Source organism: Chionomys nivalis, chromosome 6 (genome assembly GCF_950005125.1).
Source record: "Chionomys nivalis chromosome 6, mChiNiv1.1, whole genome shotgun sequence".
Taxonomy (NCBI): Eukaryota; Metazoa; Chordata; class Mammalia; order Rodentia; family Cricetidae; genus Chionomys; species Chionomys nivalis.
This window is the reverse complement of record NC_080091.1, coordinates 14,380,470-14,403,311: the sequence shown is the minus strand read 5'-3', so window position 1 is coordinate 14,403,311 and position 22,842 is coordinate 14,380,470. Positions and strand designations below refer to the sequence as shown.

At 38.5% G+C, this 22,842-nt stretch overlaps 2 protein-coding genes across 10 annotated transcripts in view; one reads left to right on the top strand and one right to left on the bottom strand.

The window, feature by feature from the left end:
* The window catches only part of Ccdc88a (coiled-coil domain containing 88A), a 157,076-nt gene that overhangs the window by 47,585 nt on the left and 86,649 nt on the right, over window positions 1–22,842 (top strand). For all 9 annotated transcript variants that reach the window (XR_009057257.1, XM_057772008.1, XM_057772009.1 and 6 more), the window contains exon 4: window positions 21,651–21,720. Coding sequence is in view for 8 of the 9 variants with exons in the window: in XM_057772008.1 (XP_057627991.1) it covers window positions 21,651–21,720 (70 nt within the window). In the remaining variant the exon portion in view is untranslated. The remainder of the gene's footprint in view (window positions 1–21,650; window positions 21,721–22,842) is intronic.
* Window positions 13,932–16,140, bottom strand: LOC130875792 (histone-binding protein RBBP4-like). The gene has a single exon (XM_057772012.1). The coding sequence runs from the start codon at window positions 16,086–16,088 to the stop codon at window positions 14,811–14,813; it is 1,278 nt and encodes a 425-aa protein (XP_057627995.1). The 5' UTR covers window positions 16,089–16,140; the 3' UTR covers window positions 13,932–14,810.

The window sequence follows — 22,842 nt, the reverse complement described above, 5'->3', positions numbered from 1 at the left end:
AATGAAGTAATTATGTAATAAAGGAGACATTTTAACAAAGAAGAACAAGAGTCTGCTAGTTATAGTCATGTTGGTTGGCGTTCTTTCGTCTCAGCCCTGGGAATGTGCTGTGTTTTCCTGACTAGCGCTTTCCACTGAGAGGCCTAGTGCTATTCTGATGAGTTTTCTTTTTAAGTGAACTGGTGTTTTTTCTTGCAACTTTTAAAATTGTTTCATTTTGTGGTTTTAGCATTTTAACAACATGTATTTCTTTTGTGTTTGGTCTGTTGAGGGTTCTTAATGGGTCCTGTACTTGGATATTCCCAAGGTTTTCTTAGATTTGGGGAATTTTCTAGTATTATTTTTTTTTAATGTTTTGTATGCTTTTTAAGTTTGTGTTTTGACAACTTCTTGTGTATTCATTGGTTCCTCAGGTTCAGTTTCTTGGTTGTGGCCTAGATGTCTTTATAGTTTTGGTTGTTTTTGGTTTTTTGGAGGATATGTGGCTGTAATATTTCCTTTTCTCTGTCTTCAATCATTGACTATCTCTCATTTGGCGCTGCTAGTCAATCTGATTTTTTTGTTTTATTTGATTCATTGAAATTTTCACTTCTTTACTTTTCTGGGTTCACTTCTGTTTGTTTCTTTGGTGTGTTATCCATTTGCTTGCTGGAATTCTTATCTGTATTGCTGAACTTGTTGTCTAGGTCCTGAATCTACTTTCATACTTTACTAATCAATCAGCTTGTGTGACGTGTCTTTGAGGTTATTGATCAGTTTTAAACTAGAATGTTCTGTTGTTTTACATTTCAACCATTTCTGTATCTTTTAATTCATTCAATGATTCAATGTGAATTTTCCTTTTAAAACTTTATTTTTATTTTTAGACAGGCTCTCACTATGTAGATTACTCTGAAGCTCATTATGTAGGCCATGCTGACCTCAGACTCATAGAGATTCTTCTGCCTTTCCTTTAGAGTGCTGGGGTAGAGCCATGGGCCCTCACATGTGTCCCCTAAGTGTGAACTTATACAGGAGGGGGCCTGTTGCTTTTTTCTTGTTTAAATTGCAAACATGAAAATTTGCAGTTTATACTTTGTCAGGTGTGTTATCTCTTTACTAGGGATTCATCTTAGGCGGAAACCTTCTCTCACATGCTTAATTCCTGTTACATCTCAGAGAGGAGAAGACAAACTTCCCCAACTGCAGACACACCGAGACAAAGCATATGCACCGAAATAAAAATTAACTATAAATGATATACCACTAAATGCTGTAGATAAAAAAATGGGAAAATTCATGTTAATTATGAAGTTTATAACTAGGATAAAAGTAATAGTAAATGTGTAAACTAAAGGATGCTGTCAGGAAAAGAATGAAAAAGGAAGGCAAAATGAGACAAAAAAAGAAACACAGAATTTTTAAGCACAAGATGAAAAGAAGTAACAGAACAAATGTGATGAAGTAAATCTACAAAAAGGATTAAAAATAAGATCATAAATAAATTATTTTAAAAAAATAAGAGGTAAAAATAATTCTTTTTTATCAGCATGTGCACTTTATTGAATCCACTGTGGACAGATGTATGAAGAGTAAGAAAGGATTATAGGGCAGGCAGCTCTGGACTGTGTAGCACAGGGCAGGACTGAATCCAAAATGTGGCATTCTTTGTGAAAAGGCTTGAAAGACTGCCACAGAGGTGGTGGAGACAATAATGGTACAGATAGTGACCAGTACGATGCTGAAGATCGGGGACCTGATATTCACACATTTGCCAGTGGAGGCATAAGTCTGGGCTCCAGTCACATGGCCCATCATCTTCCTGTCCTTGTGATCCGCCCAGCAGGTCCTAAATTATTCCAGGGTCTTGAAGAGGCACTATCTGAAAGACATGGGGGGCGGGGGGAAGAAACGGACGCCAAGCAGTATTCCTTGTCAAGGCATCCCGTTTATTGAAGCAAGTTTCATGTCTTAAATACTCCTCAGAAAGGAGCTAGGGCAAGGGGGAACTGAGGAAAGGGGGAAGGGAAGGAGGGGCTTGGTAGCTAGGCAACTAAGTGGGGCAGTTTGATAGCTAAGCAGGGCAGTTGCAAGGTCAGTGGCTAGAATACCTACTGTTAGTGATAAGCAAGAAGCCATGTAGACACTCTGTGGTGCTTTCCAGAGCTTGAATCTCCACGGTCAGCACGTAATGTTTTGGCTAACTTTAAGTTTTCTTGTCTCAAGATTTTTCCTTCAAGGCCCTGTGAGATGTGAGAAAGGAGAAGCCTGAAATGGCTCCTGACATATGCTCCTTTTATTTTATTTTATTTTATTTTATTTTATTTTATTTTATTTTTTGTGTGTGTGTGTGTGTATCACTCCTCAGCAAGACTAAAGTAAGCAGGTCTTTGGCCTTAGACCACAGGGTCCCTGGCTTAGGCTATGTGGAGGGCGATCCTCGTTCCCCTGACACCATGCCATGTTGAGCTGGCCTGTACGGGCTCTGTATGATGTGCTGTTCAGGGGAGGTTCCACAATACTCCCGTCATTGGGCCTCTGTGTAAATCATCAATGAAAAAACCGCGAGGAGCTCTTTTAGGGGTGAGGGCCGGAGAGTCATGAGACATGTTTTAACCTATTTTTTTTCTACCAAAGATCCTGTTCCAAGGGTTCCAGGGTTGAGGAGATGGGTTAGTAAGGTTAGAGAAGAGGTCAAAATCTAAAATTTTTAACATATGCATTAAACCCAAACATTTTACAGGGTGTGTCAAACTTTTTCCAACATCTATAAGCAGTTACAAATATCATTAGGTCAATTCCAGTAAGAGTACAATGACAGACATTGTTGTTATTAAATACCACCAGTTCCAGTCTCTGAGCAACAGTTAAAACCCCAATTTTCCCCCTTCTTAAGTGAAGAGGGGTTAGTATTTTAATCAAAATGAGTTCTGTGTCCCAAAGATTAAAACAGTCAGATGTTTAGTCTGCATCTTAGCTCCAAAGTGTCTCAGGGCAGGTGGGACTCCTGGGCGAGGCAAGCGGGACCCAGCCACCGGAAGCACATCTTGGCAACCATCCTAGCGGGATCTCCTTGGACTCTTTGGAGGCAGAACTACACCCTCAGAGCGGTGTAGCAGGCCCCGCCACCAGGCATTTCTCTCTGCAGGGGCAGGGAAGATGGATCAAGGACTCCTCCCCAACTCGTTTCTGGAACTCCTTTATGGGGTGTTTGCAGTTACGACATCATCATGTCCAGCTTATTTTCTTTCTGTGAAAAAAAGGCATAAACATATCCTCGACCCCAAATATATATAGGTCGGGTCTTTTCATTAATGCATTGCAAGGGCTTTTTTACCTTGCTTAGTAAAGCTTGGTGTCATCATGTCAGGTCTGTTTGTATCAGGATCTGTTTGCAGCTTTTATAAGTTGCTTTAAAGGAGCCTTGGTACACTCCATAAATATTTTATTATTATTATTATTAACCATATATGCAGTTCTTCTATTGGAAGAGCCATTTGTAAAATTTAGCATAAAATCCTTTAAGGGATTTTTAGCTATAACATTAGCAAAATACAGTTGTGTGAATTGTAGCAATGATCATCTGGAAAAAGATTATTATTCTGGCCTTTGAATTGAGCAAACACAATTGTCCAGGAATCAATCTTAAAACTATTAATGAATCTATTGTTTAGTATAAGAAACATTGATCATAGTCAATATTCTGTTAAACCATCTCCCAGATTTTATCCTGCCCTTTTGTACCAGACAGGCTACTGTTTTAAATTAAGAGTTTAAAATCTTAACTGGCAAAACTGGAAAGGTTTAGCCATAAACAACATTTTGCCTTTTCATAAAACTGTTGTAGAATAAGTTTTACGTTTAATATATACATTTGTCATAGTTGAATTATAATTAATATACTGTACTTGTTGATTCTTATATACTTTACCTGTTGATCTATACTTTACCTGTTCGAGTACCTGTTAGGCAGCTTCTTTAAGCTCTCTATTGGAAATTGGCTCATTGTTTTTTGTAAGAATTTTTCCTAGCAGCTCAATATCTCCCATAAAAAAATTACAACCAGGGCTTTAACTATTGAATATCTAATTAAAAGTTTATAAGCTATCCTCCTCTTAAGTTCCAAGTCTGCCTTGCAGATAGGAAAATGGAATGGGGCTGGAGAGATGGCTCAGAGGTTAAGAGCATTGCCTGCTCTTCCAAAGGTCCTGAATTCAATTCCCAGCAACCACATGGTGGCTCACAACCATCTGTAATGGGGTCTGGTGCCCTCTTCTGGCCTGCAGGCATACATGCAGACACAATATTGTATACATAATAAATAAATATTAAAAAAAAAAAGGAAAATGGAAAAAGGAAGCATTTTAACTAATGATGTTGGCCTCATTAGACATCAACATTTAGAAGAATAAAAATAGATCCACATCCATCTCCATGAACAAAACTCAAGTTTAGATGAGTCAAAGGCTTCAGCATCTAAAAATTACATTGAACCTCACAGAGAAAAAATTAGAAGTACACTTTGCCACATCTCAAACATAGCCTCAGTGGCACAAACATTCGGAGAAACAATTAGATCTCCTAAACTGAGAAACTTTTGTATAACAAGACTATAGAGTGGGAAAAGATCTTTATTTATCATAAACCCATTTTAAAAACATATGAAGAACTCAGGAAATTAGTATAAAAAAATTAATCTAATAAAAATATTTGTTGCAGACATAAACTGAAAACTCTTTTTTTTTTAACTGAAAACTCTTAACAGACGAACTTAAAAATGACTGAGAGACATTTAAAAAATGTTCAAACATAACATCTTTTAGCCATCAGAGAAATGAAAATCAAAACTCTGAGGTTTTATCTTATCCTTGTAAAAATGACCAAGATTAAAAATTACTATTAACAATTTATGTTTAAGAAAATGTGGGTAAGGAAAAAACTCCATTGCTGGAAGTGTAAACTAGCACAGCCACTTTTGGATCATAGTATGGTTATTTTTTAAAATTAGGCAAATATCTACCTTAAAACTCAGCAATACCCCTTTTGGGTCTAAATACAAAAGTTGTTTAACCATACCATAAGGACCTGTGCTCAGCTATGCTTATAACAGAATAACTTTATCATAGCCAGATTCTGAAAACAACCCGAATGTATCTCTTTTACACCGAGAATAAAAGAGACATCCTCCTTTTAAGTAGCCATGAATACCACAAAATATCTTGGAGTAACTCTAAGCAAGCAGGACAGAAGTTTGGGTCCTGTCATCTCTGCTTATGAAGGGGAACTTTTTTATTTTTAACCATTATCCCTTGTTAGAGTCTAACTCTGGCCCTTGATAAATTTAGTAAGAGGTCTGAGTCTCAGCAGTCCACCCTGAAGCAACACCTGGCAGCAGGAAAGGAGTTTAAGCTGAGACAACTCGACTCCCACACAGGAGCAGACCGTACAAATGGAAAAACTTGTATGATAAGAGCTTTAACTCTTTTAAGAAGAAAACATTTAAGACATTAGAAAATAAAAAGATCTCCTATTTTCTTGGGAAAATAGAAGAAACATAGCAAAAATGACAATCTCACTGAAAGCAATCTACAGATTCAGTGTAAATGTCCATTAAAAATTATAGCAACATTTTTCATAGAACTCGAAAGAACAATCCTCAACTTTATAAGGAAAAGATAAGAACTCAGGATAGCCTAAACAATTTATAAAATCCTCTGAATGTATTACAATCTTTGATTTTAAAACTTTCCCATAGAACCATAGTATTGAAATTAACCTAGCTTGGATAAAAATTTATATGCCTACAAACTAAAGATTTTTTTTTTTACCAAGAAGCAAAATTTTAAAATGGAAAAGAAGCATATTTACCTTTCTTTTACTGTCCTGAAGCTGTAGTTTCTTAAGGCTAGTTTCCTTTTTGCAAACCTGCCTGGCAGCTTTTGCTCCTTACGGCAGGGGGTTGTTCTTTAACTATTATGATTGGCTTATTTAAAAAGGCTATTACCAATAAATAGCTGGAGAGTGGTTGCCAGATCAGATGAAGTAAAGGGAAATGAAGGCGCAAGTCATAAACAATCCCACACCAGTTTGGAATTGTGATTAATAGGGTGGTATTTATTTAAAAGGGAATAAACTTACAGATAACCGTCCCAGACAACAGCCCTCTGCGCACGCAATTAGGAAGAAGTCTAGTCGCCAGAACCGGAACCGGAGCAGGAAGTAAAGAGAGAGAGGAGGGAAGTAGCCGCTTTTTTTAAAGGGAAAGATACCACGCCCCAATGGGCTGGTATCTCGGCGGCTATTGGCTGGAGGTGCGGAAGGACCTCCCGCAACAGGGAAACTTTTGAAGATCATTTTGCCCCTTCCCGGGGACTAAGTCAAAACATCAGTAACTGAGTCAACACCTAAGGGTTATCTTATCTTGCCCCTATTCAGGGAGATGGAAAGTTCCCAACATCTCAGTATGCATAGCTGTTATGTCCTTGGTTCCCAGGGGAGATGGGGAAGTACTGAGAGTCATCAGAAATGGATTTAGATTTTTCTTAAAGTTTTACATTTTCCCCTCTTATTTGGCCGAATATCCCAATCCTGGGATATTAGTAAATTTGAGGGACTAATTGGATCACTACACAGAAATTAGCAGTATCATCAGAGATACAGGGGTTAAACCAATGTTGTAGGCTCATTATAGATCAATAGAGGGCACCAGGTACCAGTTTCCTGTCCTCTTGGGATTTGGGAGTTAGGTTACACAGGTACTGATATTGAGGGGTTGGAGTCCCCAAACATATTTTTGTTAAGGTTAACTTTTTCTGTTGCCCCCATCTACAGGACGTATGAATGTTGAAACTGCCAGATAAGGCTATTTTCTCATAATAGGGAGATCCTGCTGACAGGCATAGCCAGCAAGATTGTGTCAAACTGGGGTCAGTACTATTTAGCAAGAAAAAGGCTCCCTGCACAAGGTTGAATACTCCTTGGCTGGTGGTGGGAGGTGCCAGCAGAGAAACAGGGAGAGTAGCTTAGTCCAGCCAGCAGCAGCAGGCTCAGATAGTACTTGGTTCTCTACCTTAGCATAATGGTGAAGGTGGCACCTAAATCTTGCTGCTGTATCCTGTTTGGGAAATACCATCACATGCCCCAAGTCCTTCCTGACACCCGTGGAGACAGTCCTGCTGCTTGGCCCTGGGAGACAAGTGTGAGAGATGTCACAGGTTCCTGTGTTCCACATGGAGCTTTGCTTTGGAAGTATAATTTTTATGAACAGTTATCCAGTCCCAAGAAGAAGTAGGTTTTCAATAAGCATTCCCAGTAGTTTTATATTCTCAGTCACCACAGTATAAAAATCTAGCTTTCCCAGGTAACGATGTAGGGAACCTGGTCTGGGTGGCCATGTGGGCAAATTTGGAAGATTTTTTTCCTTGACCTGTAAGGTAGTATCCAAGTTAAATGTCCCGTCCCGCGGCCAGCCCACCTCAAAAGAGGGCCATTTTGAGGAACAGAACATCTGCCAGCGTTTCTTCTGGATTTTTACAGATTAATTATGAGCTTGATCTTTAACCTCCTTCCAATGATCTACAGTCAGGGTTAAAGGGGTAGTTAACTGTTGTCCCATTTTATCAAAGACAAACTGATACACAAGAACAAAAATACAAAAAGACAGACACAAACTCAAATCCAGAAGCTGGTGCTCTCATCACCACCCTGATGCAGAACTGAAAATCACAAGAACAAAAAGACAGACATAGACTCAAAATCAGAAGCCGCGTGGCAGCAAATCCAAAAATACAGATGGAGGATCACACCTCCCCCGGGGACTAGGGCGAGCGACCTGGTCACTCCTCCCTCCCACAAATGCCCATGAAACGTCTTTCAGGGCTCGGGGCCAGAGGTCTGGGGCACGTCTACCCCCTCTCTTGGTCCTGTTTCAATACAGACTCTGCGCAGGTATAATTTTTATATTACTGATTTACAATTACACAGAAACAGAAACACAATACACAAACAGACAGACATAAAAATGAGCTCATTCAGCATCTCCTGTTTACCAAATGCTTGCCCCATGCCTGGGGGTGAATTTCTGGACCTGTCAATACCAACCAGGGCATTTTTCATCAATAAAACACAAGAAATTTATTAAACCTTTTTTTTTAACTCTTATTCCTCTCTCCCTGAATGATTGCTTAAATTCTTGTCTGAATTTCTATTCCTTTGAAAATGCCCATGTCTATGAGGCGACAATGAACCTGCGCCTACCTTGTCCTGCAGATCTGTCTGAGTCCTACAGCTGCAGAATCTCCTTTTTTTCCTGGTCCCGGTGCACTCCGTCGCCCGATAGGAGGCCGTGTTTCAAGTCCCTATTCGGGCGCCACTTGACCCGCCCAGCAGGTCCTAAGTTATTCCAGGGTCTTGCAGAGGCACTATCTGAAAGACATGGGGGGGGGGGAGAAATGGACGCCAAGCAGTATTCCTTGTCAAGGCATCCCGTTTATTGAAGCAAGTTTCATGTCTTAAATACTCCTCAGAAAGGAGCTAGGGCAAGGGGGAACTGAGGAAAGGGGGAAGGGAAGGAGGGGCTTGGTAGCTAGGCAACTAAGTGGGGCAGTTTGGTAGCTAAGCAGGGCAGTTGCAAGGTCAGTGGCTAGAACACCTACTGTTAGTGATAAGCAGGAAGCCATGAAGACACTCTGTGGTGCTTTCCAGAGCTTGAGTCTCCACGGTCAGCACGTAATGTTTTGGCTAACTTTAAGTTTTCTTGTCTCAAGATTTTTCCTTCAAGGCCCTGTGAGATGTGAGAAAGGAGAAGCCTGAAATGGCTCCTGACATCCTTGGTCTTCATAGATTAGGCATAGACAATGAAACCCAGGCAACAGATATTCAAAAAGAGTTCATTGAACAGGTACCAGACGACATGGTCAGGCACAGAGACCTTTCTGGGCATGTTGATCACAGTGGTCCTCACCACATATGAATTATGGGATTATCCCAGTTCAGTCTCCCCATACTCCTCTGTGATTGTCTCATAGCTTGGAAATTATGGCTCATGGTATTGACTCAAATAATCTCCCTGTCTGGTGGATGGCTGCTGTTACCCTCCCTGGCCAGTAAGAATAATTCTAAGAATAATAAACATGTTTAAAAAATAGACCAAATAGTTCAAAGAAATGACAAAGAATTGAGGCATTTTGTTCTGAATACTTTAAAGGAACCTGCCTCTTTTTATTACCCTGATTTTTATTATTTATTTATTTATTTACATAATTTTTAATGCATAGAGTCTTCTATAACTTTGCTATCTTACTAAAAATTTCTTCACTTTCTTGTTTTCTAGTGTTCATAGCTGGTTTGGGTTTTGAGATAATACTGCTTTCTTAGAAAAAGTCTGGAAGTGTTTCCAGATATTTTGTGCCATCCCTTTATGTTGGCCAAATGATACCAAGACCAAGGTCTTGAGACATCTTGAGTTTCTAAGTCTCATTAATAAAATAATTCAAGAATGGATCCAATGGGAAGTGCCAGTAAAATTAAGAGTTTAAAAGAAATACACTCCAAGACAGGCAAGCTGTAGATTTCAGCTGCTGCGCAGAAGATACTAGAAGAGAGAAAGAAAACACATACAGAGGTAGCCACACAGTGAGAAGTGTGTATGTGAGTACTTTAGAATAAAAAAATTGAAGAATGAAATATTAGGAAATCCCAAAGTGTTGTGGAGCACATATGTAGAACAGAAAAAGACAAAAAGGAAATGTTACACTTTTCTGAGTAATAGGAAGAATAAGTCCAAGCCATTTGGTTGTGCTCTTTAAGAGACTGCACTTTAGGGGGCATGAATTCTGAGAAGGTAAGGAGGGTTAGTTATTCCACCTATCTCTTCAGCATGGCTTATGGTGAACCTGCTTCCTTAGTGATCTCCACATAGACCAGAGGTTGATTAGAAGTAGTTTTTTCCTAATGGCCTTTATTGCTACTCTAATGGAAACACTCCTTCTTTTTCTATTTTATGAAATAATTTGTTCTTTAATGATCTAGTAACATTCAACAGTGACCATGCACTAAGCTTAAAAAATAAAAACAAAGACAACTATTACTTTTTCAGTATCAATTCTTGGTATAGGTCTAGTTACGTTTTTTATACCTCCTCTTGGTTTAATTTTAGTAGATCATCAGTGCCAAGAAATTTATCCTTTTTTCCCTAGGTTTTGCAATTTGTCAGAATATAAATTTTCAAAGTCTTCTCTAATAATCTGTATTTTCTTTCTCTCGTAATGTCCCCCTTTTCATCTCTCAGTTTACTTATTTTGGGTCATCTCTTGAAATTTTATTTTAAAATTAGCTAGTTAAGCAGTAGATTTTCTTACAGCTTTTTTGTAAGTTCTGGTTGACCATCTTCTCCATCTCCAGACCTTATTCCCAGCTTAAACCTTTCCAACCCGGATTTATTCCCTTTCACTTTTATATCACATGTCTTCTACTTACCAGCTAACCCCATTCAAATCTTTTCCCCCGCCATGTACTTCTTTTTACTTTCCCGGCTTCTGTTGCACTTATTCCCATATAAGTACACATATATAATAATTAGAAGCTAGGATCCACATATGAGAGAAGACATGTAGTATTTGTCTTCATGGGCTAGGTTATATCCCTTAAATATAACCTCTTGCAGTTTCATCCATTTTCCTTTAGATTCCTTAATTTTATTTTTTCTTTATGAATAAATAAAATTCCATTGTGTATATGTACCATGTTTGCATTATCTCTTCATCAGTTGATCGAAATATAGATACCATTTTCTTGCTGTTGTGAATAACATAGCAGTAAACATAGATCCAAGTATATATGTTAGGATATAGAATCCTTTGGGTATATACCCCAACGTCACATAGTTGAATCATATGGTAGCTCTGTTTTTAGTTCTCTTGGTACCTTGTAATATTTGCATCAGTCCCATAATCAATAACTAAGGGTTCCCTTCTCTACACATCCTCTCCAGCACTTGTCATTCAGTTTTCTGATGAAAGCCATTTTGACTGGAGTAATATAGTGTATCAGTTACTTTTCTGAGCTATGCTGGCTAGTTTTATGTCAACTTGACACAAGTATAGTCATCTGAAAGAGAAAACTCAGTTGAGAACCTCCCTCCATAAGATAGGGCTACAGCAAGCCTGTATGGCAGTGGTTCTCAACCTGTGGGTGATATCCTGTATATCAGATATTTACATTATGACTCATAACAGTAGCAAAATTACAGTTACGAAGTAGCAACGAATAATTTTATCATTGAGGGTCACCACAACACAAGGAACTGTATGTAAGTAGTGATTTTATGGGGACAGTCCTTTGTGGGTGGGGACACCCTTAGACTGGTGGACCTGGGTTCTTAAGAAAATAGACTGAGCAAGCTATAGGAAGTACGTCAATACACACCATTCCTCCATGGCCCCTGCATCAGCACCTGCCTCTAAGATCCTGCCCTGCTTGAGTTCTTGCCCTGACTTCCTCCAGTGATAGCCTTTGTTGTGAAAGCATAAGCCAAATAAAGCCTTTTCTCTCTATCTTGCTTTTTGTCACGGTGTTTTCATCATGGTAATAGTAATCCTAACTAGGATAGTTGCTGTGATAAAATATCATCACTAAGACAAGTTAAAGAAGAAGTTTATTTTGTCTTATGCTTCCAGAAAGATAACAGTCCTTCATGACTGGGAAGCATGGCAGTAAGCCACAGGGATGACAACAGAGCAGGAAGCTGAGAAATCTATTACTGCATGCACAAAACAGAGCCAACTGGAAGTAGGATTTTATTTATATTTTTAGGTTTTTTGAGATGGGGTTCTTCTGTAGCTGTAGAGCCTGTCCTGGAACTATGATGGAGGAAGGTCATTGGTTAAAAAATAAAGAAACTGCTTGGCCCTCATAGGTTAAAACATAGGTGGGTGGAGTAAACAGAACAAAATGCTGGGAGGAAGAGGAAGTGAGCTCAGACTCGACAGCTCTGCTCTCTGGAGCAGAGGCCATGCTCCCCTTTCCCGGGCAGACTCGATGAAGCAAGCCGCCAGGTCAGAGATGCTGAATCTTTCCTGGTAAGACTGATGCTACACAGATTATTAGAGATGGGTTGATCAGGATATGAGAATTAGCCAGTAAGGGCTAGAGCTAATGGGCCAAGCAGTGTTTAAAAGAATACAATTTGTGTGTTGTTATTTTGGGGTATAAGCTAGCCAGGCTATCAGGAGCTGGGGCGGCAGGAACACAGCCCGCAGCTCCCACTACAGAACTAGTTCTTGTAGACCAGGCTGGCCTCTAACTAACTGAGATCCACCTGCCTCTGCCTCCTGAGTGCTGGAATTAAAGGTTTGCACCACCATCACCCAGCTGGAAGTAGGGTTTTAAAACCTACCCCAAGTGCCATATTTTCTCCAGCAAGGTTGCACTTCCTAAATCTTCCCATACAGCACAAAATGCCTGAGTATTATGGGGACATTATTATTTCTCTGCTGGAGCGTGGATTATGTCCCTTAACATAATTTCCATCTGTGTTTTACTGGGAAATACAAATATTCTTACCTGTGACTGATTAAAACTCCATGTGTACATGTATGACATCTGTTGACAGCATCTGGGTTGGCTCCTTTCCTCACTCTATTGAATAAAGCAGCAGTGAACATTGATGATAGTAAGATATAGGATCCTTTGGGTATATATCTATATATGCTACAATGCTATAGCTGGGTTATATGGTAATTCTGTTCAGCTTTCTAAGAAACCTCCATGCTGAGTGGTGCTGGTATACACCTTTAAATCCCAGCACTTGGGAGGCAGGTGGATCTCTGAGTTCGAGGCCAGCCTAGCTTTCTACATAGTGGGTTCAAGGCAATCGAGACTACACAAAGAAAGCTTGTCTAAAACAAAACTCTCCACAATGATTTCCATAATAGTGCACTAGTTGCCACTCTAATTATGAATAAGGTTTTATTCTGTCTCCATATCCCTGCCACTGTGTGCTGCCACATAGTAAGGTATTTAAAGCTAAGGGTGTTAGACATTTTTGAAAATATCTCTTGTATTTTTTCTTTCGAGAATTCTCTGTTCAGTTTTAAGTTTCTTGTATAGTCTAGATACTGATGTATAACTAGCAAAGATTTCCCTCCCATTCTGTACATTATCTCTTCACCCCGCTTCCTTTGCTGTTCAGAAGTTTACTTCATGAGACTCCATTTGCCGTATAGTCTACGTAACTACCGCTGCGCCCAGAAATTCCTCACCTTTGTGGTGTGGTACAGTGCTTCTTACTGCTTTCCTCCAGCAGCTTTCTCTGATGTTTGAAGTAGATTTCTGTGCAGGGCGAGAGATAAGAAGCCAGTTTCATTCAACCTTTGTGTTTCTAGTTTTTTTCCCCAGCAACATTTTTTTTGTTTGTTTGTTTTTGTTTTTCGAGACAAGGTTTCTCTGTGGTTTTGGAGCCTGTCCTGGAACTAGCTCTTGTAGACCAGGCTGGTCTCGAACTCACAGAGATCCGCCTGCCTCTGCCTCCCAAGTGCTGGGATTAAAGGCGTGCGCCACCACCGCCCGGCTTCCCCAGCAACATTTGTTGGGAAAATAGAGACTGTCATTTCTCCAGTGAGTTTTTGACATCTTTGGAGGGAAAACCCAAAACATCAAACTGTGTGGGTTTATGTTTGTCTTTTATTCTGATTCAGTCTGATTATATCTGGTTTTATGCCAGTGCCATGCTGCTTTTTATTCCTATGCTTCTATAGTATAACTTGAAATCAAGTATGGTGATTCATTGGTTTCATAGGGTTTCTTTGCTTCCAAATTAATTTTACATTTTTTTTCTATTTCTATGAGAATGGCATGGGTGTTTTGATGGAGGTTGTATTTAATCTGTATAATGCTTCTGGAAATATAGCCATTTCACAGTATTGATTTTTTTTTTGGTTTTTTTTTTCTTTATAGAAAAGCAATTTATTCCATTATAAGCACTTACACAGTTAGTCATGGAGAGTAGTAACAGGCCTGATGGTGAGACAGGTCAACCAAAATGGAGACGGCTTCAAACTATGGTGGTCAAGGACTAACTCCTAAAAAAGCAACTCTTAAGGATTAATTTAATTTTAAAAACAAATACAAACTAGCAATTCACTCTTTCTCAACTTGACAGTTCACCAGTGGACTGTCAGTTAAAAACATACATCTCACAACTTGGTGGTCCCAAGTTCAAAAAACAAAAACAAAAAAACCACACAACAAAAGCCAAGTGAAGTAGGTGTCTGAGCCAGGAGTATAAATATTGCAAGATGTCATTTTTATTCCTGAATAAAATTTATTCATTTATAAATTTATAAATTTTTCCTCAGGAACTTTCCAGTAACAAACCCAGGTCCAAAGTAGCTTCAGAAATGGGGCATATTATGTATGATTATTTTTCTTAAGCTATATCCCAAAATTTTCATATTCTCAAGAAAGTGACTAGAGTGGATAAGGAATAGTGAAGTAGGTGTTCAAGCCAGGAGTATAAATATTGCAAGATGTCATCTTACAATATTTATAGAAAAATAATCACACACAATGCCCCATTTCTGAAGCCACTCCAGACCTGGGTCTGTTACTAGAAAATTCCTGAAGAAAAATTTAAATATAAGTCTGTGGCTTTGTTGAATTAAGCCCCCCCAGTTAAAGATTTAGAAAACACCCATGGTTTGGGCTAATAGTTTTGTTGGTGGCACCTATTGTAGCCGGATAGCTGAACAAAGTCTGTGTCTCAAACCAGTGTTAAATCCATCTCAGGGTTCAGAAGAAAACAAGGGGAGTCTAAATCACAAGTGCAGACATGTCTAGGATCCTTGTCCTTCTGGATCCACACTTCCTTCAGGGTCTTCATCATTGTAAATGTTCTCTGCCATCTGCCACACTTGCATGATATTGTCTTCTGATACAGAACAAATCACCCAAGGTTCATTGGGATTCCAGGAGAGATCAGATATCTTGGCAGTATGACCACCATGAATAAACAGCAACTCTGGTGGGCCATCTTCTGCATCTTCTGGGGACTGTTCTTCTCTAATTTTACTTAAATCCCACACATTCAACCTACGATCAGTACCGCTAGAAGCCAAAATAGTCTCATTGTGAGGTGACCACTGAACTTGGAATATTTCATCCTTATGTGATTCAAAGGAATGCAACTTGAGTTTCAGATTTCTCAGATCCCGCAAGGCAACAGTCTTGTCAGCTGATCCTGTGGCAAGAATGAACTCACTGTAAGGATTGAAAGACAGGCAGTTCACTTCAGCAGTGTGAGCATCAACTGAGTGGCTTGGCTTGGAAGTATTGTTTGAACGAGTATCCCAAATCATAAGTTTCTGGTCATCAGCAACTGACCCAAAAAGAGACTCGTGGAGCAGATGCCAGGAAACGTCCTCTACTACTGCTGCATGCCCCGTGAAGATGGTCTTTGCATCCACCACTTTTCCTTCCTTTGGAACTGCACTGATGTCCCACAGGCAGATGGTATGGTTATCTGAAGCACTGAGTAAGTGCCCGCTGAGATTTGGATTCCAAGAAAGACCATAACCTTCCTTCTGATGTCCACGGAGATGCAAATCTGGGCTGCACTCTCCAGAAGGGTCTGGTTTAGAAGGATGCTTTGTGTAGTCAAAAACAAGCACATCACTGGATGGAGTCTTTGTTGCAATGATGCAAGGGTTCTGGGGCATGTACCGAGCCCTGTTTACTTCTCCTTCATGGTTGATCTTGGTTTCTATTTCAATTTTCCCACTGACAGAGCCAAACCCTCCAAATTCTCCTTTCTCACTGTCATAGTGTGAAGCATCAAACTGAGCATCATCATTAGGGAGCTGGACACTGGCTATCACCAGGTGGTTTTGTTCATCCAATGTGTGTGTTCCCAGGACAAGTCGATGAATGCTGAAATCTTTCCCCTCAGGCCTGGTAACATCTGGAAGCCACTGGGCAGTTAAACTGGGCCACTCCAGGGCATGGGTCATCACCAAATCATATAGAAAAGGGGTGTTTTTCTTCCATATTTTGTACTCCTCGTTGATCACACGTTCTTCCACCGCGTCGTCAAAGGCAGCTTCCTTGTCAGCCATGGCGGTAGGAGAGCCGGGAGGGGCTGGGGGGGATCCCGGGGTCGTGCGTTGCAGGAGGCTTTTTTGGTTTTTCAAGACAGGGTTTCTCTGTAGCTTTGGTACCCGTCCCGGAACTTGCTCTTGTAGACCAGGCTGGCCTCGATCTCCCAGAGTATTGATTCTTATAACCAATGAGCATTGAGAGTTTTTCCCTTTTTCTAGTGTCTTCTTCAATTCCTTTCTTTAAGTATTTTAAAGTTTTCATTGTAGTGGCATTTTACCACTTGATTACATTTATTTTAAGGTTATTTATTTGTTCTGTTTGTTTTTCAGGTAGTTTTGAATGGGATTGTTTCTCTGATTTCTTCCTCAGCCTGCTTACTATTGATATATATATATATATATATATATATATATATATATATATATATATAGGAAGGCTACATGATCTGTATGTTTATTTTGGTTTTGTTTTTGAATGAGCATGAATGCATTGATAATTTTTTAAATTACGTTTATATTTATTTTGTGTGTGTGAGTGTTGTGCCTGCATGTATGTCTGTACACTGTGTGCTTGCCGGATGTCCTGTGGTGGTCATAAGAGAGCATCTGATCCCCTGGAACTGAAGTTACAGATGGTTGTGAGCTGCCATGTGGGTGCTGGAAATTGAACCCAGGCCTAGTTCTTTTAACCACTGAGTCATCTCTCCAGCCCTATGTGTATATTTTGTATCCTGCTACTTTGCTGAAAGTTTTTTTACTGTTGTTTAAATATCAGATTAGTTGATTTTTTTTAAAGGTTTATTTCTGTGTGGGGGGTTGTATGTGGTATGGGTGTGCAGTGTGTGTGGGGGGGTGAGTGCAGTATGGAATGGAATGAGTGTATGTGGCTGGGTGTGGTGTGGGTGCCCGCAGAGGATAGAAGAGAATGTCTCATTTTTCTGGAGCTGGAATTGTAAGCAGTTGTAAACTTCCATTTGCGTGGTGGGAAGGAACTAAACTTGGGTCTTCTGAAAGAGCGGCAAGAGCTCCAAACTTCTGAGCCATCTTTCTGATCCCTGCTGAAAGTTTTTACAAGTTCCAAGGGTTTTTTATTTTAGTATATTATGTATACAGTTATGTTATCTTCAAATAAAAATACTTGGTTACCCTTCCATTTTGTGTTCCTTTTGTATGTGTGCCTCTCATGTCTTGTTGCTGTATATGAAATTTCCAGCATTATACTGAGTAAGAGTGAATCAAGTGGACACTTTCTTTCTCCTGAGTTGGTAGCGATACCCTGATATTTCCCACCTCCATTTAATATGATATTCATGTTTGTCACATATATTCTTGATTATGCTGAGATTTATCTTCTATTCTGAGTTTCTTCAGGCTTGCTTGTTTGTTTTCAAAAGCCATCTATCAAGATGGCCAGTAGGACTGTAAGATGACTTAGTGGTTAAGAGCACTTGCTGCTCTTGCAGAGTACCTGGGTTCACTTCTCAACACCCACTAGGTACATTCACCTGTCTATAACTCCAGTTCCAGGAGATCCAGTGCCCTGGTCTGTCCTCCTCAGGCACTAGGCACCCAGTTGGTGCCTTACATACGACACTTACATGTATGAAATAAAATTAAAATAAATAAATCTTTTAAAAAATGATTGAAAGAGATTTCTGTCCTTGAGTCTATGTGGTATATATTACATTTAGTGGTTTGAGTTTGTTGAACCATCTCTGTATCCCTTGAATTAAGATCATAATGAATGATTTTTTTTCTATTTGTTGAGAGTTTTTGCAGTTTTATTCACTAGGGATGTTATCCTAGTTTGTTTTCTAATCTGTAATAAACCCATAATCGAAACCGACTTGTGGAATAAAGGGTTTGTTTGGCTTACACTTCCACATTATAGTCCATCACTGAGAGAAGTTAGGGCAGGAACTCTATCAGGAATCTGGAGGCAGGAACTCAAAGCTTCTTCTTTATTCACCCAAGACTACTTGCCCAAAGGTGGCACTGTCCATGGCGACCCAAGTCCTCTCACACCCACCATTAATAGTAGTTTTTAATGTCACAGGGGCTGGAGAGATGGCTCGGCCATTAAAGGCTAGGCTCACAACCAAATATATAAAAATGACACAGACTGTCCTATACCCATCAAATCTTCTGGAGTTTTGGGTAGTGGGGACCAAACTCAGATCCTCTGTAAGAGCTAACCACATCCGCCTTAGGGCTGCTACTGTTGCATCCTATGGGTGAGGCATGTTTTATTTTCATTTATTTATTTTTGGTTTCCTTTTTATTTTTTAGGCCAATCTGATAGAGGTGTTTTCTCAGTCAAGGTTCCTGCTTCCCCGATATAGCATTTTCTTACTAGGTCACTTCTCAGGACTTTGGGTGTTTTGAGAGTGAAGTAGTGGATTCCTTGTTGGGAGCTGGCCTGCTATCTTGCCCTCAAACTCTGGTGCTTCACATTATCTTCCAAATATAGCTACTGTTTATACCTGGTAGACAGTTAGAACATCTTTCTTACAGTCTTTTGAAAAGGTATATGAACTTTAGTTGATACACGTTTGTGTATAGATAAAAGTAAACTAACATTTTTATATAAAATTTAATAGTACCAACTAAAGATATTAAGGATGAAGTTACTTTCTATATCCTTTGAGATGCATGCAGTGTTTTTATTACTATAATGATTTCCAGAGTTTTTTATAATTTTTTATATATTTTTTATTTCTCCAAATCATTTTGACTGTCTTTATGCCAGAATTGAATCTTTTTTCCAGTGAAATTTTACTTTTAATAGCCTTAGAAATGCTCATATTTTCTATATTTGAGGGCTTGCATGTCTTCAAAAATTTCAACATTCTCACATTTACTAATTAATACTCTTCACCCTTTTTTTTTTTTTTTTGAGACAGGGTTGCTCAGTAGCTTTGAACTCCATCCTGTATACCAGGTTGGCCTCGAACTCACAGAGATCCACCTAACTCTGCCTCCTGAGTGCTGGGATTAAAGGCATGTGCCACCACCACCGGGCCTACTAATACTTTTCATTCCTGCTTTATTTTTGTTTTTTTTATATTTAAAATTTTTATTTGTGTGTATATCCACATTGTGCAGATGTCTATGCAGCCAGAATAGGGAAACCCTTGGATAGTTAGAGGTAGTTGTGAGGTAACTGAAGTGGTGCTGGGATCTAAACTCAGGTCCTCTGAATAAACAGCACATCAACCTCTGAGCCATCTCTCCAGCCCTTCTTGCTTTATTTTTATCTGTAGCACTCACAACCTAAAGTATGTGTTTATTATTTTGTTTACTCTTACTAAAATGTATGCTCCCTCAGATCTGGTGATTGCTTAGAATAATATATGACAAATAGTGAGCCTTCAGTATTTGTTGAACAAATGCTCCAATTTTCTAAAATATTTCTTTTTCAGGTATATATTGCAGTTTTTACCTTTTCATGAATTTTATAGGCTTATCACGTATATCAAATCAAATTTATCTTAACTAGTTCATTTATATGTTGTCCTTGCTCTGTTTTATGATCTTCTTAGTAAAGTCATGTTTATCTTGTGTTTATTTCCATATCCTTGCCCCGGTTTCTTTAATACCTTGATATGACAATCATTAGAGTTAGGTGAAATTCTATGGGCCTGGGAATAACACAATAAAGGTTTAATTATGGTAGTACTTTTATATCTTTTTTGGGGAGGTTGTTTCTTCTTGGGGGGTTATTTTTGTTTTGTTTTGTTTTGTTTTGTTTTAAGACTTGGTCTCTATGTAACCTTGGCTTTCCTGGATCTCACTATGTAGACCTGGTATGCTTTGAGCTCAGTGCTCTGCCTGCCTCTGCTGAGTGCTGATTTAAAGGTATACATCACCATTCCTAGCTTGGAACTCATAGTGTAGGCCAGGTTGGCCTTCAACTTGCAGCGCTCCTCTGACCTCAAGTTCTGGGGTCGCAGGCATGTGACACCATTGCAGCTTATATGTTGTATATGTTTGAAAATACTACTTGTAAGACTAGATTAGGGAAATAGATGGATGGTTTACGAAAACAAATCTAAGATCTAAAATATCCTAGGGTAGCCAACTAGAAATTAATTTTCTTTTAACAAGATCTCCTGAGTAAATTGAGAGCATTGGGGATCTTGGGAGAGAGTTGAAGGGAAGGGGAGAGGCAGGGAGGGGAGAAGAGAAAAATGTAGAGCTCAATAAGAACCAACTAAAAAATAATTTTCTTTAAAAAAATGTGTAATTTTTAACTGTCTTTCTATTCCATATTACTATTATCAGAATTAAATTAACACTGTAAAGTAAAAATAATTTTCATATTAATTTCAAGATACATTTTCAACAATTTAATGATTTTGTACTTTTGTTTCGCTTTCTATTCTTCCCAACAAAAGTTGTTATAAACATAAGCCTGGAGTTCAGATTACATTGCTATATGGTACACTATACTAAGCATTCATATTGTATGTTAATTTCACATGATAGTAAATTTAGCAATTATATCAAAATATAAGCAGACTCATGTGGTGTAAATGTCAGGGTGTGTTTGCATGAGGTCACTGCTGACTGCGGTGATGAGGGAGCATGATGTCATCTTCTCATTGTGGGAACAGTGACTTGGGAGAAGTAGGGAACAATAGAATGGGAGGGTGGGTTACTGAGAAGAGAATGAAGAAACAAGAGTTGTGGACCATGCTAAAGATTATCACTCATTTGGACAGTTTTGCTTGTAACAGTTGATGGATACAGAGTGTCACATGGCAAGTCAATGGATTAATGTTTCTGATTATCAATATTGACTCATGTTCCTCAAAAATAAGTTTTTATCCTTTATCTGTAAATTCTTTAAGATAAAAGTTTTTTCCATAAGCTTTATTTATGAGGGTGAATTTAAAAGTTCTATATTCAGAGGAAGGTTATTTTCATGAAGTATGGTATAGACAAAATAGTGATTGCTGCCGGGTGGTGGTGGCTTTACATTCAGTGTTGATACCAGCACTGAGGAAGCAGAGACAGGCAGATCTCTGTGATTTCGAGGCCAGCCTGATCTACAGAGTCCAAGACAGCCAGGGCTGTTATTCAGAGAAACGCCATCTCAAAAAACTAAAAAGAAAAAAGTAGCAATTGCTTTAAAATAAATATTTATGTTTTTAAAAACTTAAAGTGATAGTCTTCATTTTACTTCAATGAAAAGAATCTAAAAATCAAAATAAATTGAGGTTTTTCCCTTTTAAGTTATTTACTTTATATTTTGAGATAGGGTTTCATTCTTTAGCTGAGGCTATCTCAGACTCAATATTTAAGCCAGGCTGATCTCAAACTTGTAAAAAGAACTCCTTTCTCAGCCTCACAGGTGAGAGAGTTATAGATATGAGCCACCATGCTTGATCATTTAAGTCTGTCATAACTTATTTAATTCATAAGGTGCAAAACTTAAGACATAATAGATCCTTTGCATGTTTGTTTTTAATGTAGCATGCCCACAGAAGTGTATACAAATCCTAAATGATAATGTGGTAAGTCTTACCTAGTCAGCATTAGCCATATAGTTACTAACTACTGGATATCATTTTACAGGAGACTTTGCAGCAGTTGATTATGATGTCATTGCCAAATGTCTTAATCATTGGCAAAAATCCCTTTTCTGGTAAGTTTTAAGTTGTTATAATGGAATAATAATGCCTTATGTTTTTGTAGCACTAGTAATGTTTACCAAGGGCTTGATTATTTATCTCCATTCTCAGTAGGTTTTTCCACAGCATCAGTAGGAAAAATTGGGAATGATATTTCTGTTTGTAGAGAGAAAAAAAGCTCACGATATTTAAGTTGTTGGTGAGATACACATCAACACTAAATCAGTAATCTTCTCTGCCATATTAAGCTGGTATTTTGGTGATGTATTATGGTTTTTATTATCTCAGTCTAAGCAGTCATGGTACAAAACAAATGATGTTGAAACTTGTTTTTAAGTTTTATACTTAAATGCTTATTTACTATTGCCAAAATTGTTGGAGCTCTGGATTTTCTTGTTTGTTTGCTAGTTCATTTTTATAATCATAAAAGGCATTCCAGCCCTTAAATTGAAAGTTTTACTAGTAAACATTTTAATTTATATTAAACAGCTTTGGTGGAAGGATGAAAGGCAGGTTTTTAGATTATTTAAATTATTATACTCAAAAATTCATACTCTTTTACTAATACTTTATTTTTATTTGTATTTTGCTGTTTCTGGAACATGCTCCTAGGGCTTTGTATACACCAGACAGTTGCTGTACCCATCCACCCTAGAATTTAATGTTTGAACATTTACCTAGTAGCTATAAAACATTTCAGGAAAGGACTTAATCCTTGCAGCCTGCATGATATTCAAATTGAATATGTCCTCTTTTACTTGAACCCTTGCCCAGTTGAAACAAAAAATAAAATCCAAATAGAAGGCAGTATGTAAGCAGCTGTTTATTATAGATGAAACTACCAATTAAATTCATTAGTAATAAACTCAAGAATTCAGTTACCTAGATAATCTTTAGAGATACACAGGAAGATTAGCATGCAGAATGGAATTGTTTTTTATTTCATATGTATTTAGTAACTAACTGCAAGTCATAGGGTAGAAATGGTTCATGTGCTAGAAAATCTTGTGGTTTGGTGAAAGATCCAAAGATGAATGTGAAATCATATAATTCATATCACAGAGATATGTACAAAATACTACGGCATGTAAAAACATAGAGTGTTAGTTATTCTTAAAATTGTCAGGGTTAGGGTT